Source organism: Maylandia zebra, linkage group LG11, assembly GCF_041146795.1.
Source record: "Maylandia zebra isolate NMK-2024a linkage group LG11, Mzebra_GT3a, whole genome shotgun sequence".
In the NCBI taxonomy this organism is placed as follows: domain Eukaryota; kingdom Metazoa; phylum Chordata; class Actinopteri; order Cichliformes; family Cichlidae; genus Maylandia; species Maylandia zebra.
This window is the reverse complement of record NC_135177.1, coordinates 36,416,449-36,441,734: the sequence shown is the minus strand read 5'-3', so window position 1 is coordinate 36,441,734 and position 25,286 is coordinate 36,416,449. Positions and strand designations below refer to the sequence as shown.

Sequence of the window (25,286 nt, the reverse complement as noted above, 5' to 3'; positions counted from 1 at the left end):
TCCCACTTGCCTCCCTTGTAGTTTATTTTAAATCTCAGGTGAACGGGCTGAAAACTGGAACTAGACCTCTCAGGTTAAGATGATCAGTTTTTTTTATCACAAATTTTCTTCTGATGATTAAATATGTAAATGAGCCATTAAGTATTTAAATCTTTTCACAACACATTTCTTCATACTGCATAAAGTCACATTGAAATGAGTGTTTTCATTGGGCTGCTGCACAAGGGAACAAGAACTAAGCTGAGGGGCTGAAAGATTGGAGAGTCGTGCAGAAAACATTGGGACAAGTTTTACTTTCATGGAAGAGCTGAAGTTTGTTTTTAGGTGAACAGCTGTTTGTAAATGTGATGACAGAAATATTTAATCACTTTATTTAAGTAATAGTCATAATCGTAGTTGAAGAATAGAACAAAAGTTATGAAAGTACTCATGGAGGATCCTAAACATGATATTAGTGATTACTGTATATATCAGTTCAGTCACTTATATAATACCTGACACCGTTTCCCCTAATAATACATCATCATATAATAATAGATTTATGTTTTAAAATCTGCCAAATAATAAGCAAGTAAAGCTGAATGGCTCCTCGTATGCGAGGCCCCACTGGGACGACAACCCACAGAGACGTTCTGCAGAGGCTGTGTCTCTGCGGTGTCCCTCTGGAAGAGCTGGAGAAGGTGGCGGGGAGCGGAAGGCCTGAGCGTCTCTGCATGACCCCGACCAGAGAAGCAACAGAAAATAGATGGATGGAGTGCAAGTAATATACAGTCTCTGCAAAACATGGAAATACTTATATAAAGTAAAAGTATATTAAAATGTACTTTTACTTGAATAAATCTACTGTTCAAAATCTGAAAAATCAAGTGAAAATTTTACAAAATTAAAAGCTTTTTAGAAATATATTGATTGGTTGTAAAGACTTGAAAACTGAAAAATCTGCACAGCGTGCGGAGCACTGCAGCCCTCGCTGTGGGAATCACGACTCCTCTGAACGACTCACTCAGAATTTTTAAACATGAGTTTTTAAAATCACTCCACAAATGAAAAATTATTATTCATTTGTCGTGTACCAGAGGCATATATCGCATTTCTAAATAACTGCATTTCTCTATAAATTTATCTTTTTTCCTAGTTGCAGTTTGCTGAGTGCCCAGCAGAGGTCAGCCATGTCCCACATCAACAGTACCGAGCTGCAGTCTCTCCTTCTCTCCGTCCTGCAGCACTGCCTCAACAGCACGAGCTTTCTGTCTCCTGCAGGGCCTGCTGAGAACTTCACTACCCAGCAGGCTGTGCAGCACGTGGCTGCAGGCAGGGCCCACACTGAGTCTCAGGGAATCATGTACATCCTGCTGCTGGTGGGCATGTTCAGCTTCTTCACGTTCGGTATCATGCTCAGCTACATCCGCTCAAAGAAGCTGGAGAGCTCTCACGACCCGTACCACCAGTACATCGCCCACGACTGGAACGCGGCCACGGCGCCGTCCAGGGCCGTCGCTCAGGCTCTGCGCAGGGTGGCCACGGGTGATGGAGCGGGCAGCAAGGAGCCCGTCATCATCTGCAATCCTGCGAAGCAGGAGCAGCTGACGGACTAAACGAAGACAATCAATGACTCAAATAATTTAAATTGCAACACTCTCCACATTTAATTTAATCACATTAACCAAAAGTTACAGTGTTGGGTTTGCATTTCAGTGATTTCACAGAAATAACTCCAACAGTTACTCACACTTTGCACTCTGATTCTGATTTCTTTTAAACTTTTATCTGACAGGAAACACCTGCAGCTCTGAGCTGGGCTCTGATTGGCTGAGCACTAAACAAACAAATGAAAGTCTGGATCAATCTATCAGCTCTGTAGTTTAATGCAACAAACAAGGACATGGTGGCGGTGTAGGGCTGCCACGATTAGTCGACTAGTCACGATTACGTCGACTATTAAAATCGTCGACGACTGATTTAATAGTCGACGCGTCGTTTGAAGCTTTGTAAGATCCCAAAAGACGCAGGAATAAGTAGCAGGATTTAAGAGTGTAATAACGGACTGAAACAGAAGATGGCAGCACTGCATGTACAAGGATGCCAGCTGCCATTAAACTCCGACGAAGAAGCAGCTGTGTCCCAGAATTCATAGCGCAGCCCAGCTCAGTTGTCAACAATGGCGGCAGCTAGTTAGTTTTAATATTACTCTTATTATTCTTTCTGGGTCACAAAATAAACGTTTAACATGTTTTCAGGCGAGAATGTAGCTGTGTAAACCTCAAATATCTGCTCAGTTTATCAGGACACCACATATTTTCAAAAGCGCTCCGACGTTTTCGGAGACGTCTGTTACCCACTAGCTCGATAGCTAGCCGGGGGCTAGGCTAACTAGAGCCGTGAGAACACCGGACTCCCGGCAAATCGTTTTCAAACCCACCGCCGTCTTTCGCTACTCAGGTTAAACATGATATATAAGTCACTTAGATAACTTAAAATGTTATTGTTTGGCTTTTTTTAGTATTTTATTTGTTCCTGAGTAAATCTGTTTGTCTGAGATTAAAGTTATAGTTTTTACACAGCTGAATAAACGTCAAGCAGACAGCTGATTATCAGAAGTGTGAGATGCTCGAGAATTTACTCCGGTGTCCTGTTATATTTTAGATAGCAAGGAGTTTATTACACTTCACCGAAACAATCTGCAAATGTCATTAAAATTTAATAAACTATCATCTTGTCTTTATCTTTAGTTAGCACAGACCTGAAACACTTAAAGCTGTAAGCTAATGATAGTTATATAAGAGCAGATGCTGCTGGTGCAATAAGCTGTACGTTTTACGTCCAATGGATGATGATCTGATTAGTCGACTAATCGCAAAAATAATCGGTGACTAGTCGACTATCAAAATAATCGTTTGTGGCAGCCCTATTGTGGTACACAATCCAACCACTTACACTTTGTTACGGATACCCCGACTTCTGGACATCTACAGAAACCAAGGACCACAATCCACAGTGATGAGCCTTTATTAAAGTTTGAAACCACAAGTTTCCCTACATCACCTTACATACCACCTATCTTTTAGCTATTAGCTATACCAGGTGTCCACCACCTTTGGACTGGAAGATGCTTTCACCTCCTTACCATGAGGAGGGAAAAGCATCAAGTCGAGAACGGACCGTTTAATCTTTTTGTTACTGAGCTGGAGGAAGCTGGGCACTTAACTCATTCACTGCCATTGACGTCTATAGCCGTCAATTGCAGTGAATGAGTCAATGGGTTTAACTCATTCACTGCCAATGGCTGGCAGTGAATGAGTTAAAGTACTCATGGTGAACTTTTTAATTCAGAAACAGTTTAAAATCCTTCAAACCAAAGTATCTGATTGGTCAGTGAATGAGGGTTTTTATGTTCTGTTTTTCCCAGTATAACCAGTATAACCACGACCTGATGTGACGTTCTACCTGAAGATGCTTTGTACTTCAGGCCTCTGAACAGAAATCTATGGGAAACCATCCAACAGCAAAGCTGATGTTAGAAACATAACTTCCAGGGAAAATTAAAGATTTTAAATGCTTTTTTGGGGCAGAGTCAGCTGATTTGACACATGCAGTGTTTATGTCCTGGTGACCACTGAAATTACTGTAAGAATTGAATAACTCAGATGTAGCTTCAGTGCCTTCGGGCAGACCTTTGGTGCTGGTTAAATTAAAAAACATAATTGTTGTTGTTTTTTTATCGGAGCAAATTCTGCATCCACGACACGAGTCCGTGTTTTCTGTTCTTCGTCATCGCTGCGGCGTTGGCTCGTTTCTTCTCCTCCTTCCTCCTCTCGCGCTCCCTCTCTCTCTCCGTTTGCTGCTGCAGTCGGCGTTGGCGAGCTCCTTTCACGGCACACTTGATCTCTCGGGACAAACTGAAGTGAACCATCTGCATGCTGAGCATCGGCACGATCAGGTTATAATTGTCTACCAGCTTGTTCGGTTTGACTAGCTCCTCCTCCACTGACGCACACAGCTCCTCCCACTCCCGGCTTTCTCTGGGAGTCACGGGGTCACTGAGCCGGGCCTGCCCGTCCAGCAGCCTGTTTCGGATCTGAGTGGTGGCCTCTCTGATGTCGCGCTGCGTGACAACCCAAGGGGGCTGGTAACCGTTGTCTACGAGGATGCGGTTCAGGTTGTGGGTCATGGGGTCGGCGTAGGGATTGTGCTCAAACTTGTTGAGGGGTTTTCCGGCACCGCTCAGGTTCCTGAAGTCTCCGCGGGCCATCGACTCCTGAATCAGATCCTCCACAAGCCGCTCCACTGCCTGGGTGATCTTGATTTTGCGGCTACGCTGGCGCATGTCTCGTTCCACCAGCGCCCCCTCGCCCGCCGCCGCCCTCTCGTGCTCCTGCTGTCGGTAGTTTAAAACCTGCTCGGATGCCCGGTCGACACGAATCTGACGGTACTGACGCTCACGCTGGCTGGGCGTGCCTGTGCCCACGCCCTCGTAGCTGAGGTAGTGTCTGTGCTGGAGTGCTGAACCTCTGGACTTATCCTCATCTTCAGCTTCAGCTTCCTTCTCTCCGCTCAGCTGCTTGACTTTGCTCTGATGCGCCAGCACGGCACGGTACGCCTCCTCGACCCGAGCAAACAGCACCGCGTCTGCAGTTGGCACCCCTGAGTCAGGGTGGTAGAGCTTGGCGAGACGCAGGTAGGCCTCTTTCACCTGCACAGGACTGCTGCTGCCCTCGTCAGGCAGCTGCAGAAGCCGGTAGCTCTCCCGCAGGCTGCGGCTGATTCGAGGACCAGAGCTCAGCGATCGGACCGACTGAGACCAGATGAGCAGAAGGCGTCCATGATAGCAGTCGCCGCAGGAAACCAGGAGGCGGAGAGTGAAACTCATCTCCAGCACACTCCTGCTGACACAGAAGGTTCAGTTACACATTGAGCATGTTGTGGCTGTGTACTGTCACCAGGGTTCAGAGTGAAGAATAATGAGGGCTACTGCTGTTAAGAATAATAAGTCATAATAATTTAGATTTGTAAAGCACCTTTCAAGAAACTCAGAGACACTTTACAAAAGAACTCTAGAAGCTGAAAGTGTTGTTGAAAAAGTGAGTTTTAAATAATTACCTAAAAATGCCAATCGATTCAAATCAGTAAGAACTATTTAATTAATAATGATATAATTCAATTAGTTCAATTCAATTAAAAAACTCATTTATTTCTGCATATATTTGGATTTGGGTTACATGGCTGACGCTATGTTTCAGTGATTTGGTGCTTGTTCACCTGGATCACCTCCTTGTCTGGAGCAGATCTACAGGTTATGGTGATGCACGTGAGAAACAAATGAACCACCTTTGTAACACTGACAACCGAGCTAAACGCTGACGTTACCTGGATGAGCCACAATCCTGCTTCATATTTCAGACTTCTGGTGAGGCAATGAGTTACTCAGTTATAGATGCGTTTTTACCCAAACACAAGCCTGCCACAAACGTCGAGAGTCTACATGGAGTTTGTTTCAAAGCCGCACTTCACTAATGTTTGTGAACAAGATCTTTACTGTGTCTGAAAACAGCTGTAACAGGAAATAACATCACAGCTTCACCTGAAAGAAGGGCTCGATGTTGCGTTTATTGCATTGGTTGTATGAGTTTATTTTATTAAGATTGTCTATTTAAATCTGGCAGAGAAATAATATAAAGGCCACATATGCATTAATGATACAGTGAAACTGACGGATGTTGGATGATACCACCCTAAACGAGGCCATTCATATAACTCTAACATACTTTATACAATATACATGCATAAATACAAAGAGTGCTGTAAAACTTCCTAACTCTGCATATATTCATAATTAAACAAAGACAGCATGCACTGGTCTTAGCACTTCCACTGCAGCCTCTGAATCCTTATAACAGTGTTGGAGGTGTTAACCAGAACGGGAGGTCCTCACAAGTGAGCACAAAATGCAAATTAGCCGTTATTTAATAGTTTAGAGCAGCTCGAAGTCTTCTGTCAGCCAACAGCTGAGATCAGTGTGCGGAGGAGGAGAGGCTACCAGCCAGAATGACTGCTAGCTGCTGTTTTACAACTAACATCGAGTTAATGGAGACTGATTTAAAACATTTAGACCCCAAAACTGAACGTAAAACCAGACCTGTTTATTCACCAGAACACGTTATAACACTGCATGACCCACGGCCTCGCACAGAGAGAAGACAGGTCACCTGTTTGTTGTTAGCAGTGGATCTTCTTCTTCTTCTGCTTCCTCAAAGGTTGCGATATCTCTGGATTCACCTGCGATAGCGCCCTCTGTCGACCCAGAGACGACCAGCAGCGCCTTCGTGTTATTGTACAGTAAGTGGCTGCAGTTCAGCCAGCGGCCAGCAGGGGGACACTTCTCTATGAAAGGCTGTAGAACTAAACGACCTGCTCTGCTTTAAGAAAAAAAAAAAAAAACACTTACACACTATAATGTGTCAGAATTAAAATGCATTTATTTTTAATTACAGTGAAGCATTCTATCAAAAACATGATGAAATTTATCAAACGAATAAAGTTAACCCAATAAACTGAGTTCATTGGGTTTGGATGGTCCCCTTATGTTTCCTGTTCTTAGTTGTTAAACATTATGTGCTACATTTCTGCTTCTCGTTGCTGCTCCAGCAAACCACAGGTCTTCCTGTCCAATGACAAACAATTAGTAAATAAAGACACACACTGCATATGATTTACAATATCTTTAATGAGTTACAACCAGAAAGAAGAAATATACGTCTGGTTAGTTTGTGAATGCATATCTGAGAATGTGATGTGGAGCTTTTTACTGAAAGTTAATGAAAAAGCCTATTATTTAAATTCTGTTTCTGCAGCTGCTGTTTTGGGGAGTGAAAATGTTGATTAAAAGGAGACATCAGATTTGAGGATCAGCCCCAAATAACAGTGCCAAAAGAGGCCAAGGGGCACCGCTATAGGCACTTTTTTTTTTACAAACCTTAAAATAAACCCCAGAAAGATCAGAGAGAGCGAGAGAGAGAGCTAGATGGAACTAGTTTCTCACACTGAGAAAAAATACGTTGCATTAAACCACAGACAAGCTCCTGCTCACGCAGCAAGAATGATTTACCAGGTGGACAAATTTGAGATGAGTCCTCAAAGGTAAGCAAGGATTAAGTCACTTTTTAACTAATGTAATTGAGAATAGTTTATAATTATAAGTTATATAAAGAGCTGCTGGTTTTTAGGTTCATGTTAAGTCAGAGCATGAGTGTTCTTGCATTGCTGATGTTATTGGGATATAATTATAAATGAAAGATCGACCGATGAGGCTTTTTTATCCACTGTAACTTTGTGTAGTTTCACTCACTCCTCACCTTCTCTGTTGTTGTTTTTCATGTGGAGAGCATGTTTTAATTAATAATTAGAGCAGAGTACATTACAAATACAAATATTTTTGGTTTCTTGCTGCTTGGTTACCACACGGTCAGAGGTCCGGTTGTTTTAGTGACAGTCCATTTGAGAGGAAGCAGCCCTCATCTTTCATTTAGTTGAAGCTTTGTGCCGATGAACAGAAGCAGACTTTCTGGGGCCTGCTTTTCAGACTAGGATACAAAATGTGATGGAAGAAAACTATATTAAGGTCAGACGTGCTTATGCCATGGCTAATGCATGCATTCTAGACTGAGAAAAAGTTTTCACAAATATTTTACATAAATTATGGGGAGCATATGAATTCTGATAGATTTCAGCAGGTACTGTGACACTGATGCTCTGGTTTGTCATTAAGGACGTTATAAGAAGGATGAGACTTGATCTCAAGTTCATCAGAATCAGAATCAGAAGACTTTATTTATCCCCAAGGGGCAATTAACAAACAACTGCGCAGCATACGTTGAAGATAAGGACATAGGAGTGAAATAATAAATACACAGAATATACAGTTTTAAAATGAAAGTGACTAAAGGTGAATAAATAATTGTAAGTGACTAAAAATGAATAAAGTGTCAGTAGAATAAGAAGACTGTAGTTTATGTTTCTGTTGTGGGAAATGTTCTTATCGGCTGGAGTTAAAAAGCAGAGTGGCTTTGGGGACAAAGGTGGCGCTCCTCCTCCTCTCAGTCCTGCAGGAAATGCAGCAGAGGCGTCGCCCAGAGGGGAGCCATTGAAATGCAGGGTGAAGAATGTGAGAGGGGTCGTTGAGGATTTTGGCTGCCTGTCTTTGGGCCTGTTGGCTGAAAACCTGCCAGAGTTCTGACAGGCAGGCCGATGAGATGAGCCGCGTGGAAGTAATAAAGGAGGATCCAAACGCAGGCACTTGTAAAGGTGTGAGGGTGGTTTATTAAACACAAAATAAAAATGGACAAGTGGCAAACGGAGGAAGGACTAAACTATACTGGGAACAAACTGACTACTGAACACGAACCTGAACGAGAGCGAGCAGAGGCAGACGACGGTTGACAGCATGGAAAAAACCACATGCGTAAGACATGATGGATACACAGACAGACCAGCAACCACAATGACAGAAGATGCGACTTAAATACACACAGAGAAACAAAGGGAGATTACACACAGGTGGGAGTAATTAACGAGACGAGACATGGGAGGTAAAACTGAACACACATGAGACGCAGACCTTCACAATAAAACAGGAAACAAGAAAACACTACACAAAGACGCAGACTCGACACTGAGAGACAGACAGAATATAACACATGGAACCTGAACTAAACTAAACGTGAGACACAACCGAAGAACAAATCCTTTAACATGAATAAACAGAAACATAGAATTCAAATAATTAACCAACAATTCACAAAGGTAACAAAACAATCATTCAAGAATAAACCAAAACATAATGAACTCAAAATGCTGGGTCGAACCGACCCAGAACCGTGACAGATGATTTTAGAGCACAGTGATGCCGTGTGCTGCAGTCTGTTCCTGTACAGCAGGTGATGGAGAAGGTCATGATGCTTTCCAGGAAGGCATAGTAGAAAGTCATCATGATGGCTGTGCTGACTCCAAAGGAGTTTAGTTTCCTAAGGAGGTGTAGCCGTTGGTGGCACCTCCTGAGAATCTCCTCTGTGTTGGCAGAGAATTTCAGACTTCTCTATTCCAGATACATACTCATCCAGTTTCTGTTTCACAAGTGTCCAGTCAGATACTAATGACTGCTGAAAAGGCAATTTATTCTTTCTCCAGGCAGCAGTACCAAACCTGTGCTCCATGTACCATAGCTACAGCAGCCATGCAGGTAAATAGAAACATTTCATTCATTATGGGCAAGAGTGTGTTTTCAGTCAGTGTGAGGGACCACGCAGCCAAGGCATAGAGGACACAGGAAAAAAATGTCTTCAAAAAGGGTTTTCTTTATTTTACCCTCAAAAAGGTTCAAAAGACAAAATTCAAAAAACATAATTAGCAGGCCCAGAAAAGAGGTCAACTAAATATAACTCTACAAAAAGTCATTTCCAGAAACTTAGACAAACAAAGTGGAAACAACTTAACCCACAAACTGGCCTAATTACAAATATATAAGAGGGTAGCTTTTATAGTGGTTTGGCCAACCCATTTACCCACAATAGGGGGAAAACAAAAACACACTAATATTAACTAAGCACAGAATAACATAAGTAAACCTAAAACACCCCTGTTCCTGATAAGCACATGGTTGTTCCTGCTAAGCAGGCATTTTGTTCTCACAGGCTGTGTCCCAATTCAGGGTCTTGAAGTACGCATTTCAAGTGCGATTACGTCACCGCCACGCGACGACGGCTGTCCCAATTCGAACTGTGCTTCAAATGCATACTCCAAATGCGCCGTCGATTTCCCCAAATATCAAGCGTGGTCCGGTGCACGCTTCGTGGTCCCATATATCCCACAATTCATAGCGCGGCAGTGGGTGTGGATAATTTTGCTGCAAAATACGGCAGAAGGGAGCGGCCGAAGAGTGAACTGTCAAAAGTACTGAACATCATGTCACTTATTTATGTGCGAATGTTTAATAACGAAGAACATTAAAACATTACTGTTCCCACATGTCGGCAAAGTTGTGTGACATCACTAATGTCACATTAGCGATGTTTGTACTTTCAGCGTTAACATGGTTTTAAAGCCTCTACTTCTAAATATATATATAGTCGACCTTAATCTTACAGAGAATGTGATGATTTTGTGGATAATTAAAGTCAGTCATATATCCACAAACACAACAAGCTGAAAGTCAGTGATGCTGCTCGGTTTGCAGTCCTGAATATCACGGCACAAGCAGGATTCACTGCACTGTTAATGTGAGCTGTGTTATATTGCTGCCTCTGTTCGGTGGTGTCGAGCCAAACGCACTTTAACGTGTGTTTGAACGAGCTGACGGTTCACTCGTTAAGCTGAAAGAAAGATGCTTTAATCACAGCAGTCACACATGTGTCCACTGCACCATCTGGGACTCTTCTTGTTTACACTCGTAATAACACAAACACTAAATCCTGCTTCTCTGGTGCTGTTGTGTAGCAGTGTGTACACCTGAGACTGTCACCTGTCTGTCTGTCCTGCACTCTCTCTGTTTCTTTCTCTCTGATTGTGGAATAAAAGTATGAACATGTGTTTATAAGTTACACTTGTGTTTGAATCCTGCAGCTTATCACACATTTGATTTCCATGTGTGACGACTGCAAGTGTCCAGAGTGAGGACAGACTGAGGGACCCACTGCTGCACATCATCTGTGAGGCTTTGCAGCCCTGATGATCCACCAGGACAAACTCAGCAGTGTGTGAGGAAGAGGAGGAGGAAGAGCCAGCAGCAGCTGACAGATGGAGAGAATAGACAGACTGTTCCCTGTTTGTGAAGGACTGCTAGGAAAGTTTAAAAGAACTGTCTGTGCTGAATCAGTCTTATTAGGTAATGTTCAAATAATGTGATCATCCCAGTGTTTTCAGTGTGGGAGAAAGTACTCAGAGTACTCAGGGCCTTCAAGTTACACACTATGAAAGGTGGTACATACCGTGCAGGGGCACACTGAACAAGTTTAATGTTCAGACACCTAAAGTCTGTATCAGCAGCAGGATGGAACTAAAATAAATGTTGGTTTCAGTTCTATGAAGCTTTGAGTATTTTGGATCAGCAGCTGCTGTGTTTTTTGCATCATATTGCTGTAATTGTTTATATGCTTTATATATTCTGAGCTAAGTTGATCTATAGTGTTACATCATATTCTATAAGGATGTTATGTGTTTGTAGACTTTCTGCCCAGTTTGACCCATTTAGCAGAAGTCAGCTTGTTTAAGGCTCTGATATCTATTCTGTATGACTTACAGCAGTTATGACATGGTCTGATTTTCTCACCCAATAAAGGAATATTTCATATATCAGTCTACTCTTCATTCTATCAGACACACTTATCACAGCTCCTACATTTTCCTTTTTACACATATATGTAAGCATTGAGCCAAATGTAGTAATGCCAACAAATTAAAAGAACAAGATTTGTCTCTTATGCATAATACATCTATATATACACTGTCAAAGATACTTGTCTTTGAGTGAAGATTTAAGGTGATAGGAAATATAAGTAACTGCAACTTGAATCTTTGAGCCAGAGTTCAAGCTCACTGCTGTAATATAATTAAAAAAAAACAAAACACCCAGCACGCCCCTGCGGGCGGTTTATCCTTCAAGCTCGGGTCCTCTACCAGAGGCCTGGGAGCTTGAGGGTCCTGCGCAGTATCTTAGCTGTTCCCAGGACTTCGCTCTTCTGGACAGAGATCTCCGATGTTATTCCCGGGATCTGCTGGAGCCACTCGCCTAGCTTGGGAGTCACCGCACCTAGTGCTCCGATTACCACGGGGACCACCATTACCTTCACCCTCCACATCCTCTCGAGCTCTTCTCTGAGCCCTTGGTATTTCTCCAGCTTCTCGTGTTCCTTCTTCCTGATATTGCTGTCATTCGGAACCGCTACATCGATCACTACGGCCGTCTTCTTCTGTTTGTCTACCACCACTATGTCCGGTTGGTTAGCCACCACCATTTTGTCCGTCTGTATCTGGAAGTCCCACAGGATCTTAGCTCGGTCATTCTCCACCACCCTTGGGGGCATCTCCCATTTTGACCTCGGGACTTCCAGGTTATACTCGGCACAGATGTTCCTGTACACTATGCCGGCCACTTGGTTATGGCGTTCCATGTATGCCTTGCCTGCTAGCATCTTGCACCCTGCTGTTATGTGCTGGATTGTCTCTGGGGCATCTTTACACAGCCTGCACCTGGGGTCTTGCCTGGTGTGATAGACCCCAGCCTCTATGGATCTTGTACTCAGAGCTTGTTCTTGTGCTGCCATGATTAGTGCCTCTGTGCTGTCTTTCAGTCCAGCTTTGTCCAGCCACTGGTAGGATTTCTGGATATCAGCCACCTCCTCTATCTGCCGGTGGTACATACCGTGCAGGGGCCTGTCCTTCCATGATGGTTCCTCGTCTCTCTTGGGTTTCTGCTGCCTGAGGTATTCACTGAGCACTCGGTCAGTTGGGGCCATCTTCCCAATGTATTCTTGGATGTTCCTTGTCTCATCCTGGACTGTGGTGCTTACACTCACCAGTCCCCGGCCCCCTTCCTTCCGCTTAGCGTACAGCCTCAGGGTGCTGGACTTGGGGTGAAACCCTCCATGCATGGTAAGGAGCTTTCTTGTCTTTATGTCAGTGGCTTCTATCTCCTCCTTTGGCCAGCCTATTACCCCAGCAGGGTACCTGATCACGGGCAGGGCGTACGTGTTGATGGCCCGGATCTTGTTCTTACCATTCAGCTGACTCCTCAGGACTTGCCTGACCCTCTGCAGGTACTTGGTGGTTGCAGCTTTTCTAGCGGCCTCTTCATGGTTCCCATTCGCCTGCGGGATCCCCAGGTACTTGTAACTGTCCTCTATGTCTGCAATGTTGCCTTCTGGTAGTTCAATCCCCTCAGTTCTGACTACCTTCCCTCTCTTTGTTACCATCCGACTACACTTCTCCAGTCCGAACGACATCCAATGTCATTGCTGTATAGCCTGGTGGTGTGGATCAGTGAATCGATGTCTCGTTCACTCTTGGCATACAGCTTGATGTCATCCATGTACAGGAGGTGGCTGACAACTGCTCCGTTCCGTAGTCGGTATCCGTAGCCAGTCTTGTTAATGATCTCACTGAGGGGGTTCAGGCCTATGCAGAACAGCAGTGGGGACAGAGCATCTCCTTGGTAGATCCCGCACTTGATGGTAACTTGTGCTATGGGCTTGGAGTTGGCCTCTAGTGTTGTACGCCACATCCCCATTGAGTTCCTGATGAAGGCTCTTAGGGTCCCATTGATCTTGTACAATTCTAGGCATTCCAGTATCCAGCTGTGGGGCATTGAGTCATAATAATTGTAATCAATCCAGGCAGTGCACAGGTTGGTCAGTCTGGCTGACTGTTCTGTCTACCAGTAGCTGGTGTTTTGCGCCTCTGGTATTCTTGCCAATTCCTTTCTGTGTCCCGCTCATGTATTGACCCATGTGCCTGTTCATCTTAGCCGATATGATGCCTGACAGGAGCTTCCATGTAGTACTGAGGCAGGTTATTGGTCGGTAGTTTGAGGGGACCGGTCCCTTCTTGGGGTCCTTGGGGATCAGGACCGTCCGGCCTTCAGTTAGCCATTCCGGGTGTCTCTCTTTAACTAGCAGCTGGTTCATTTGTGCTGCCAGACGCTCGTGGAGTGCAGTCAGCTTCTTCAGCCAGTAGGCGTGAACCATGTCGGGCCCTGGTGCTGTCCAACTCTTCATACTGGAGACCCTTTTCTCTCTCTCTCTTATTGTTCCCTTGCCACTGAGAGTACACCTTTGCTGGTTCTGTGGAGAACAGCTGGTTTATTCTCCTGCCTTCTATCTCTCTGGTGTACCTCCTCAAGCGGCTGGCCAAGGCTGTGAGTCTTTGCTTGGCAGTTTCCAAGGCCTCAGGTATGGACAGCTGTGTATATGTCCACAGCTGCTATACATATGTATATGTATATATACACATATGTATATGTATATATACATATATATATATATATATATATATATATATATATATATATATATATATATATATATACACACACACACACACACATCTGACAATACTATAATATTGTCCATATTATATTTACATTACACAGTGAGATGATTTTAGTCTCATGAACAGCATTAACTAATTGTTATTTACTAACTAATCTTAAATGACTGTTCAGCACAGAAATGAAGCCCAACAACCATGCTTTACAGTCCTGTGGTTTCAGCCTCAGATACTCAACTAATCAAAGTGATGTCATGACCAACAAAACATTTTTCTCCTTCATTTCTGTCAAACAATGCTGTATGTAACGTGTCTTGCAGTTAGTATCATGGTTGCTAGGCAACCTGAACAGCGCAACGAAGGCTAGACCGTCCCATTTCACAAGCCTCTCACTTCAGCACTTCTCGTACTTATAGTACGCACCGTACGTAGTGCGCGTACTTCAAGCGTGCAGACCCTGAATTGGGACACAGCCACAGTCCTCACTTGCACCTTTTGCCCAGACAGGAAACAGCCACCGCCCAAAACAGGAAACTCAAAGAAAGAGAAACATAATTAATATAACAGAAAACATTTTTAGAAAAACCACACAATGCTATTATGCGCATCATAATATCAGTGTTAGGTTTAAATAAAATGATTATTGAATTATATTACTGAAGAAAACTGCAAACCAAACTAATAAAGTGAACAAATGGACTGATTTGTATATTTGTACATTTTATATATTTTTGTCTGTTAATACTGTTCATATGTATATACTGCTGCAGAACTGTGACCTCGGGACTTCCAGGTCATACTCAGCGCAGATGTTTCTGTACACTATGCCGGCCACTTGGTTATGGCGTTCCATGTATGCCCTGCCTGCTAGCATCTTGCACCCTGCTGTTATGTCCTGGATTGTCTCTGGGGCATCTTCACACAGCTGGTCTTGTCTGCTGTGATAGACCCCAGCCTCTGTGGACTTTCTGCTGAGGACTTGCTCCTGTGCTGTGATGATTGGTGCCTCTGTGCTGTCCTTCAGTCAAGCTTTGTCTGCCATTGAAAGGATTTTTTGATATTAGCCACTTTTTCTGTCCTTCCTTCACTCTCGTTACCATCCGACTACACTTCTCCAGTAAGAATGACATCATGATCTTGTCGCTATAGATCCTAAAGGTGTGGATAGTGAGTCTTAATGATCTCACTGACGGGGTTCAGGTTTATGCAGAACAGCAGTGGGGATAGAGCTCCTTTGTAAATCCTGCACTTGATGCTGACTTGTGTAATTATCTTGAAGTCGGCCTCTAGTGTTGTTCGTCACATACCCACTGAATCCTCGATGAGGGCTCTTAGTGTGTGTGATCTTGTATAGTTCCAGATATTCTAGGATCCATGTGTGGGCATTGACTCTTAAGGTGTTTGTTTAGTCAATCCAGGCAGTCCACAGGTTGGTCAGTCTGGTCTTACAGTCTCGAGCGACTGTTGCATCTACCAGATCTGGTGTTTTGCACCTCCAGTGTTTCTGATCATTTCTTTCCGGGCCCTGCTCATGTATTGAACCATATGTTTGTTCATTTTAGCTGCTGTGATGATTGACAAGAGCTTTCATGTTGTGCGGAGGCAGGTTATTTGCCGTTAGTTGGATGTAACTGGTCCCTTCTGGGGATCCCAGCCTGTCCGGGCTTCAGTTAGCCATTTCAAGTGTGTGTCATTCATTAGCAGGTGGTTCATTTGCTTTGCCAGACATTCATGGAGTGCAGTTAGCTTCTTTAGTGCTTCAATGCTGCAGTCTTCTTAATTTTCTGCCGACTCACTCTGAAACTGAAGGAGAAACAAAAGGTTTGGTTGGAAAAATACATTTTGTTCTCAAAAGTATTCACTCACCAACTAATTTAGCCGTTCCAAACACTTCCATGGTCACATGTGTACAAAACCAAGGATCTAAGCATGCAAACTGCGTCTACAAACATTTGTGAAAGAAGGGGGCGCTTTCAGGAGCTCAGTGAATTCTGGCTTTGGACTGTGATAGGATGTGCATTTGTGAAATTTCCTCACTACTGAATATTCCACAGTCAACTATTACTGGGATTATGGAAAAGTGAAAGCGATTGAGACCAATAGCGATCCAGCCTCAAAGTGGTAGGGCGCTCACAGAGCGAGGTCATTGGATGCTAAGGTGCAAAGTGCATGGAGGTTGCCAATGTGTTGCAGAGTCAGTCAGTACAGACCTCCAAACCTCATGTGGACCTCAGAATGGCTCAAGAACAGTGCAAACAGAGCTTCATGGAACGGGTTTCTTTTCCCAAGAGGCTGAATCCAAGCCCTGCATCGCAGACCTTTCCAAAGTGTGGGGCCCGCCCCCTAGGGGGGGCATAGAGCCATGGCAGGGGGGGGGGGGGATGAAAAGGGGGGAAAAAGACAAAACGCTTGGACACTGCTAGCACGGGCGCCTACAGAAACGCAAAGCAGGAGATCAAGCATCGCTGAATATGTTTCCAAACCAACTTCATTCTAAGCCAAAGACTAGAAAATATGGTGAAGCAAATCTTCCCTTTGGCTTCACCTGCACAAGTGCCGAGGTAGGTCTCCCTGCAGGATTGGTTTCCCCTTCGTCGGGAGCAGCAAGGCTGGACTGGGACAAAAAATCGGCCCGGGCATTTTGACTAGAGACCGGCCCACCAGGATAAAGATTGGAAATGTGATGTCATTCAGGGGTAAAACCGCAATGGACTCTGGGAATTTGTGGCAAGAGGTACTAGCGCACGCAGGCTTTCAATTGAAATCAGTTACACAGCGATAAAAAGAAACCCAAAAAATGGCAAGAAGCTGTTGTATTATTAACTGCAATAGCCGGTCGCATGACAGCCACGGGAAGCCGACGGGTAAAGAGATCTTTTTTTTTTTTATCGGATTACGTCGTTGAAGAGAAATTTTTAAGCCATGTTTCCGAAGTAAGAGCCGAGGGATGGCCTGGATATACCAAATATAACGTCCCAGAACACTCCAGCTCACATGTTAGTCTGCTCCAAGCATTCCCACAAAGATCAGAGTTTTGTAGTAGTTAATACGTCATTTTTCTTAACATAACTGGTGATATAGGTTACAAGCAAGTCTGGCGCTGAACAGAAATTGTCGCGCTATGCTCCTTTGTTTATTGTGCATAAATAGTAAATTGTCCTGACACAATATTGCGTTTCGCTTCTGTTATTATGGTACATTGACAAAAACATATACTTTTATTCACAGGATAAAACAGTTGTTTTGTATCACTAATTGCCCAGTACGATTACAGCATACAATATTATTGTCACTGCTACATTTCTGTGACGCTACCAGAAATTATTTCCACTACTAATTAATTACTGTTGAGCTCAAAGGTTATATTAATAAACTTTTAACGAATGTGTATTTATGACGACAATTTGTGAGACTGGTAAACTCACCTTTGTTCGTACGATGGTCTTTCGTTCTACACGGTGCATTTCAAGGTCCTGCACCCATCCGTCGGTAAACTGTACCTGGGCTTGTTGCAGTGACCTGAAGTTACTAAACTTCATGAGTGTATGCACTCACTCCAAGAACCGTATGATTATAAATCTGAGCGTGGTGAAAGTTGGGCAGCACGTTAACGTCTTTTGTCCACTCTGTGTGCTGTAAGGATCACTCTGATTTTTCCTCGTATCTTTTCTTTGTCTTTTCGTCGAGTCTGTCTTTGTACGGACCGGCATTGTTCTCCTTTTGTTTTGTACATTCCTTTTTTGTGCGGCAAAGAAAAAACAAGAAGGTATTGGAACCGGAGAATGAACGTTTTGCGGTGCTGCAAATTCTTGCATTTGATGCGGTACTTGGATTGTTTTGCCACGAGTTCCCGGCATGCAAAGCGCGAAAATCACGTGATTGCTAAACAAGGGGGAGGGTGCATCCGGCCTCCTCGGCTGTAATTGGTCCAGCCCAGAGTCGATCATGACCAATTGGCCAATCCAACACCTTTCGTTATATATAGGGCTTTGGAGCGTGATGTCACGGGGGTGGGCGTGGAAAGGATTTTGGCCCGATCCGCCATTCTGCTCCTGTTAAATATTCTTAAGTCTTGTGCTGTTATTTTTTCAAAAGATACAGTAAATAAAGTAATGTTAGTAGTGGGTGATATCATGTAAACACTCATGATTTGGTGTAAACATTTTGTCATTTGTAAACTGTAAATGACATGGATTCTACACTGTTACTGATGTGATGTTCTATAAAGTGGTTTTAATAAAAAAAAAAGGCAAAATTATTTTGTTTCTTTATTCAACTTTTGAACAGTGGGACTCAGTCAGTACATATTCAGTAAATGCAAATTATTTACACAGCAGTGCACTACAGGCATACATCTAGACCCCTAGATAAAACATGGCATTATAGCAGTGACAACTCCTCCACAGTAGCAGGTGGGGTTTTTCTGTTTTGGGGACGGCTCCTTTTACCTGTCACTACAGATGGTCTGTTTATGTTTTGATCAAGAGCCTTTTTTTGGGCAGCTGAAGAGAAGTCGTCTATCTTATGGCCAACCTCTGGCTGTATCTTGGTCATATTACCAGGCAAAACCCAGTATGCAGGTTCATCTGTAACAGTCCTTGTGCCACGGATCAACACTGTTCCGTCTACTTTAGACAGAAGAGCAGCGACGTGGGTGCAGGTCTCTGCGACTCCGGCCATACAGGTGCAGTGGGCGACTTCAACCTTCCCTGTGATGCTCTCAGTGACCCATGGCTGCAATGCTGGTTCATTCAGTCTTTGAGAGAGCAGCACCTGAAACACACACAGACAAAGTTCATTTAAAGACAAGAACTATGAGCCAAGGCCGACACAAATGTGTTTTATCTACTTTATCATAAATGTAACAAAGTGTCTAGAAAGTTAGCACATACATGTGATTTTTCATTTCTTTATGTGTCCATCTATAGAACGCTGCATGTTATAGTCTAAATCTGTCTGTTCTCTGTCAGAAACCTGCCTGCAGAAAATGAACCTAAAGCATGTAATGCAAGGATGTCATCACTTTAGAGATGGAGAAAGCATAAAGTGACAATTATGAATCACTTAATATGATAAGGAGATTCTGCAGGTCATTAATCAAAGTATAAAACTACAATAAAATGTATTTTTAGTGACACAGGATACAAATATGGAAGCAAGATGTATAATTAGAATTATTTATAATAAACATTAATAAATTAGTGCAATTTCTTTAACCATAGAGAATAACTAAATCCTTCAGGACAATGTCACATCAATGCACTGAACTCACTATGTTATCCCTCTAACAGCCTCCACATGTTCTCACTGTCATTTCCCCTCATGAATGAATTTATGCTGCACTAATCTGAATGTTTGCAGGGAAATCAAACGCATTTCACTCGCAGTACTCGAGCTGACTTACCTTTGTTTGAATGACGACTTGTACGCGCTGACTCCACAGATAAGGTATGAAATATGTCAGGCTACGTCAATAGCGGTTGGTCTTCAGGGTTTCTACTCCACGGCCGTATTTCATACGGGTCCACATTTCCAATGCACGCTATTTTCTGCAAGTACCGCCGCTTCGCCTCTGGACGCAATCGGTCTCTATACAGTCCGTTCTCGTTTGAGCTGCTTTTAAGCATCTTGTAATCGTTGTTCCAACACAGTGTGTTTGATTTGATTCGTAGACCCCGAAAATGGTGCCGCGCTCCCACAATGCATTGCGGCGTGACGTCAACTCCAAAGCCCTATACCCTTCCTAAAAAAAAAAAAAAAAAAAAAAAATCCATCGGCCCATGAAAACAAAAAATCGCCAGCGGCCCACCGGGCAAATTCCCGGTATGCCCGATGGCCAGTCCAGCTATGGGGAGCAGCGCTGGGCTGTTCAAATCACGGACAAACAGGATCCCACAGCTGTTTATGTTTTTAAACCTATTTTGCACAGAGAGGCATTTTTTGAAAAATGTATTGACAGCAATGTTGAATATTATTACACAGGAAGAAAAACAACTACATGTAAAATAATCACATGTGACGCCTCTGCCTTTGTAAATGGAGGGACAGTAACTGTGTAAAACCTGCAGACAGTCAGATTAACAGTATTGTGTCTCTATCTGCCATTCTGCAATTCATCTCATGTAAACAATAACGTGGCCACAGCTGACGTGAAAAAAGGCACATACCTTTGACGTTGCGTGACCAACTCTGTATTCCTCGTCCACACGTAAAAGGAGTTTTAAAGAATCTCCGTTTTCAGTTATTCAAAACGCCGTTTACGTGTGGATGAAACAGCTGCGTTGTCAAAAATACCCGTGTAGGTGTGGACGTAGCGTAAAAGAAAGTAGTTTATTTTATTACTACCTGTAATTTATTGCAGATTATTTGTATTTGCTTAATTGTTTACTAAATGTTTGAGGTGTGAAATAAACCGCATTTATTTTGTAAAACAAAGGGGGGGAACCACTGGGCTACGATGACCTGGATGACTGAGAACCTTCACAGACAATAATAATAATAGTGAATACACAACAAGGTCTTCACACTGTGAATGCTCAGGCCCTCGTTACTAAATGTATCTGTGTTTTAGGTGATCATCAGAAAAATCATACATTATCATAGAAATGCCAAAAAATGTCTTAGTGTGGAAATGATATATTTTCTTTATAAATGTTGGCCTTTTTATCTTTAAGTTTTTAGAGAAAACATGATTTAAATGTCTTTAATTAGTTTTAATATTTAAAACAGCAACAGAAACATTAATATTTAATTTTTCTTCATGAATGTTTGAATTTTCCAGGTTGCAACAATGGCAGCTGTTAAAGATCTGCTTCTAGAAACACGGGAGGATTTGAGTGATCAGGGTCTCAAGGAGTTCATGTGGTTCCTGCAGTTCACATGTTTTCAGAGGGGCCTTCCACAATTCCCACCGAGTACAAACAGAAAACATATAGTGAACGCGATGGTGCAAACATGTGGCCAACAGTCTGTGGAGGTAACCATTGATGTTTTCAGGGACATGCAGAGAACTGATCTGGTGCAGAGGCTGTCAGAGAGCAGCTCAGGACTCAAAGGTAAGAGAATAATTATCCCTAATAAAAAAATTTATCAAGAGTTGATTCAAAATCTTTGAACCAAGTCACAAAAACTGAACAATGGAAGCTTTTTTGTCTTCCTGAAAGAAGGCAGGAGGATTTTCTTCACTGAAGTGTTTAATAATAGATATTGTTAAATAAAACACAGACATTAATATTAAGATTACAAACGACTAAATTCTTTCCTTACACACTTAATTGTTTTCTGATCATTAACCCTGACGTTAAATAAGTTATGAATGGATTTAAGGTGGACGACAGACACTAGACAGACAATCATTGTGGAGCCTAAAGAGAGCAAATGAAGTAATAGATAGATGAGGTGTTGTTCACAGCCGGCACCTTTCTAACTTTGCCAGCATCGCCTTTAAAATCTGTACCTGATCCTGAGAGTTGTTGTTGTGGCGGCTGAAAAGCTGCAGCTGTGTGTGTTTGTAACAGCAACCGAGTGTAAGTATGAATAAAGATTGTGCTGAAAAGCATTAAACTGTGGACGAGTCTGCTGTGGGGATACTACACTTTCTTTTCTCATGGTAACCATGATATTGTAATATTTCTCCCAGAGAAACTTTGTGGATGAATACTGGGCTGCGCTGAGCCAGAAAGTGAGTAATATCACCTATGACTGTATTTAAATGATGCAGCGTTCACTGAACATGTTCAGTTTAAAAAACTCCTACATGTAGAAAAGATAAACAGAAAGATTAAATTCATCAGGTTGGAATAAATGTTAATCAGGTGTGTAATTATCACTTACATCATTTGCTTGTAACTGTGTCTGGTGTAATCTAAACATTTATGAGACGTTGATGAGATGAAAAAAAAAACCTGGAGAAAAGTCGCATTTACCTTTTTTTTCTCAGGTAGAAACGTTGGCGTCTGTTATTGAGCTGATTTTGGAAACCCTGGCTGGTCTGAGTTACTGGGAACTTGAGGTTTTCAAGGAAGTCCTGCGTAAAATTCATTACAAACATTAGTCAGACATCCAAAGAATCATCTACATGAGGACAGACCTGCAGGACATGGTGTTTTTCATGGTCCTGACTTACGGTGAGCGGTCAGTGGAGGAGACCATGGAGGGTTTAAACGAGATGAAGGGGGCTGATCTGGCTCAGAGGCCGTCAGACTGCAGCCCAGAACCCAAAAGTAAGACAACAAAGAGGAAATAAGTTAAATGAACTATGGTGGTTAAGATGTCTCATAAGTAAAGTTTTTGTCTTTCATAAAAATATTGTAGAGAAAAGACAGATTGTTGTCCAAATCAGAATTTATGAGTGTTCAAGGAACAAAAAAATGACAAAAAGTGACTCCTTCAGTCTGAGAGACTGAATAACACAAACAGTGTCTATCATAGTTGAGCTTTAAATGTAATGTTGAAGATTATACAACTGTCAGTTGGTAAGTAAGTCTCTTGGGAGTGACTTTGAGCACTTTTCTCCTCAGAGAAACACTCTGTGGATGAACGACGCTCTGCACTGATCCACAAAGTGAGTCATGTCACATCTCTGATTCAGTACAAGACAGCAAGCTGAAAGTCAGAGGACTAAAGTATCATCAGTTCTCATGTTGAGTCATTTTTCTCACGATTTCTGCTTTTTTGTGATTATGAGAAATCATACTGAACTTTCTAAAAAAGCTTATTTGGATAAAATGGATAAATAAATAAATGTCCTGCAAATTGAATGACTTTTCCAGGTGGCAATGGTGGCAGCTGTGAAACAACTGCTTTTGGAAGCTTCGAATGATTTGAGGAATTCCAAGCTCGAGGAGTTCAAGAGATTCCTGAAGTCAGTTTTTCTTTGGATGAGTCCATCATCAACCAGAGCAGATATAATGAATCTGATGGTGGATGAACTTGGTCATCAGTCTGTGGAGGTGACCAGAGAAGTTTTCATGCACATGAACAGAACTGATCTGGTGCAGAAGTTACCAGAGAGCAGCTCAGCATCCAGAGGTAAGACCAACATGCATGAGTGTAAACTCTGTGTCATCAACAGGTTTTTGTGTTGCTGGTGTCATGGTGGTGCAGTGGTTAGCACTGTGTCCTCACAGCATGAAGGTTGTGTGTTTGAGCCTCCTGGTTGGCTGGAACCTTTCTGTGTGGAGTTTGCATGTTCTCCCTGTGCCTGCATGCTTTTCCTCAGAGTGCTCTGGTTTCCAGTCCAAACACATGCTTGTTGGCTTTATTGCTGGTTCTAAATTAAATGTGGGTGTGAAAGGTTGTCTGTCTGTTTAAAACCTGAGGTGGACAGGTGTACCCTCTCTCATTATCACAGCTGGGAACCCCCAGTTACTTTGGTTGGACAGGATGGAGGGTTTCTTTGTTGGGTTCTTATGTCATTTTATTTAGTTTCACATGATTTTCTCTTTTAAATCATCTGTGTCGTCTGAAGGCTGATTCTACTTGGATGTGTGATGATGTTTGAATCCTCAGAGTTGATGGTAAATGTCTTTCCTCCTCAGAGAAACACTCTGTGGATGAACATGGAGCTGCACTGTTGAAGAGAGTGAGTGTGACTTTAACTCAGCTTTCATTCAGTAGATTCAGGCTGTAAATCATCCTCATCTTGAACATTAAACACGATGAAACAGACGAAGCATCTTTGAAACTGGATGCTTCTCACAGTGTTAATGTGGAGTCTGCAGCAATAATGTTTCCACTGACGACAGAGTGAAGGACTCCGCCCTCAAACCAGCGTCCCTCCCTGTACCATTGTTAATTCAGTGGGTTGGTTTCGCCCCCTGTTGGCTCTCCAGGAGACTGCAGGTCTTCCTGATCGTTGACAGATGTTTAGTGAATAACAGAAACACACAGTATTAAAGATTTATACCGTCTGTGGTAAATTACAGCTTAAGAGTGTTCAGTCAGACATAAGTAGCTCTAGTGAGCATGTGAATGTGATGCTTACTTTGGATTATGGAACTTTTTATTATTATTAACGGATTCAGTATTTATTAAACTCGGTGTATCCGTTGTTGCTTTGGAGATGCAGAGACTGATTAAAGAGACACGACGTCACTCTTTCTACTCATACCTGAGCCAAAGGTAACGTTGATGGAAAGGCGGTAACATCTATTTCAACTCTGTTTATTTCTATGGCGCAAAATTAGAACAACAGTCGCATCAAGTAGTGATGGGATTTCCGGCTCTTTTTAGAGATCCGGCTCTTTAGGTTCGGCTCACTAAAAAGAGCCGGCTCTTTCGGCTCCGACCCGGCTCTTCAGGTTGTTTTGTTGCTTTAATTAATTTATTATTAACAATAATATAAAATTATGCACAAAAGGAATTACTAACGTAAAAACAAGTGGTTTTATTTATATATGTTTATGTAGCCCTCATTTACTCAATACCATTAAATAAATGGGCTTTGGGTTCTTTTTCTAGTGTACTCTCGTACGATGTTTTAAATTAACTTCTCTTTTGTTTCTGGGATCAATGAAGCTTATTCCTTAACAGTAGCACTACACGCGAAAATTAACACTAGTGTCTATAGTGCAGTAAATCATGTCATACACCATGTAAAGTAGAGCATTGCAACCCTCCTTTAATTTACCAAACAATGAAAACAAGAAAATAATAAAATGGCAGATTTCAGTATTCAGGCAAACCAAAAACACACACAGCAATTTACCCACTGTACACAGAATCTCCACACATACAGTGTAAACCACCAGTGATAAAACAATTATAGTCCCAAACTAAACCTAAAGCCGGCAGAGATAAACCCTACGTTGCAGGCCTGTATTGCTCCAGTATAAATCCAAAACGATCTCCCAACCGGAAGTTCTTCACTCAACGAGCAAAAAATAAATAAATAAACTCAGTACCTTGTGAAACGTGCAATTCCCACCAGCTTAATCCAGGTAACAAGTTGTCTTCAGCTCCGTCAGAAACACTCCGCTCTGAATGCAGTAGCACAAAGATGAGGAAGGTCCGTGATCTCCACGTGCTCCACAAGCTACCTGTTTTAGCTTCCCACGTTGCCAGAGGTACTCTGAGTGACGCGGGCACTCAGAGTGACTATCTGGGGTGTGTCCGTCGTTAACCAGTTCGGTAACGATCCTCTGCAGCTTGTTACGTTCCACAACTATAGCGAAACGGCAGCCTACAGTAGTCCTTATCAGCGAACGGCTGGGTTAGCCTCACTTTAACTTAATGCGTGCACAGCCGCAAGAAAC

At 42.7% G+C, this 25,286-nt stretch overlaps 1 protein-coding gene and 2 long non-coding RNA genes across 4 annotated transcripts; 2 read left to right on the top strand and 1 right to left on the bottom strand.

Annotated features, from left to right (window-relative positions):
- Nucleotides 1-2,990: 2,990 nt before the first annotated feature.
- Nucleotides 2,991-6,285, bottom strand: LOC101485154 (dnaJ homolog subfamily C member 28). 2 transcript variants are annotated; one of them, XM_024800907.2, is made up of 2 exons: nt 6,204-6,285; nt 2,991-4,880 (listed from the first exon to the last, which is right to left on the bottom strand). In XM_024800907.2, exon 2 carries the CDS (start codon nt 4,865-4,867, stop codon nt 3,716-3,718), a length of 1,152 nt encoding a protein of 383 aa, XP_024656675.2. In that variant the 5' UTR covers nt 4,868-4,880; nt 6,204-6,285; the 3' UTR covers nt 2,991-3,715. The 2 variants fall into 2 exon arrangements, with proteins under 2 accessions (XP_024656675.2, XP_004571165.3); XM_004571108.3 differs by having other exon boundaries at nt 6,134-6,244.
- Nucleotides 6,286-21,992: 15,707 nt separating this feature from the next.
- On the top strand, nt 21,993-22,858 carry LOC112432176 (uncharacterized). Its single transcript, XR_003022871.2, has 3 exons — nt 21,993-22,253; nt 22,551-22,594; nt 22,803-22,858. It is a non-coding gene; the product is annotated as an uncharacterized LOC112432176 (long non-coding RNA).
- A 68-nt stretch (nt 22,859-22,926) lies between these two features.
- LOC112432174 (uncharacterized) lies at nt 22,927-23,615 on the top strand. The gene is made up of 2 exons (XR_003022869.2): nt 22,927-23,061; nt 23,571-23,615. It is a non-coding gene; the product is annotated as an uncharacterized LOC112432174 (long non-coding RNA).
- Nucleotides 23,616-25,286: the final 1,671 nt, after the last annotated feature.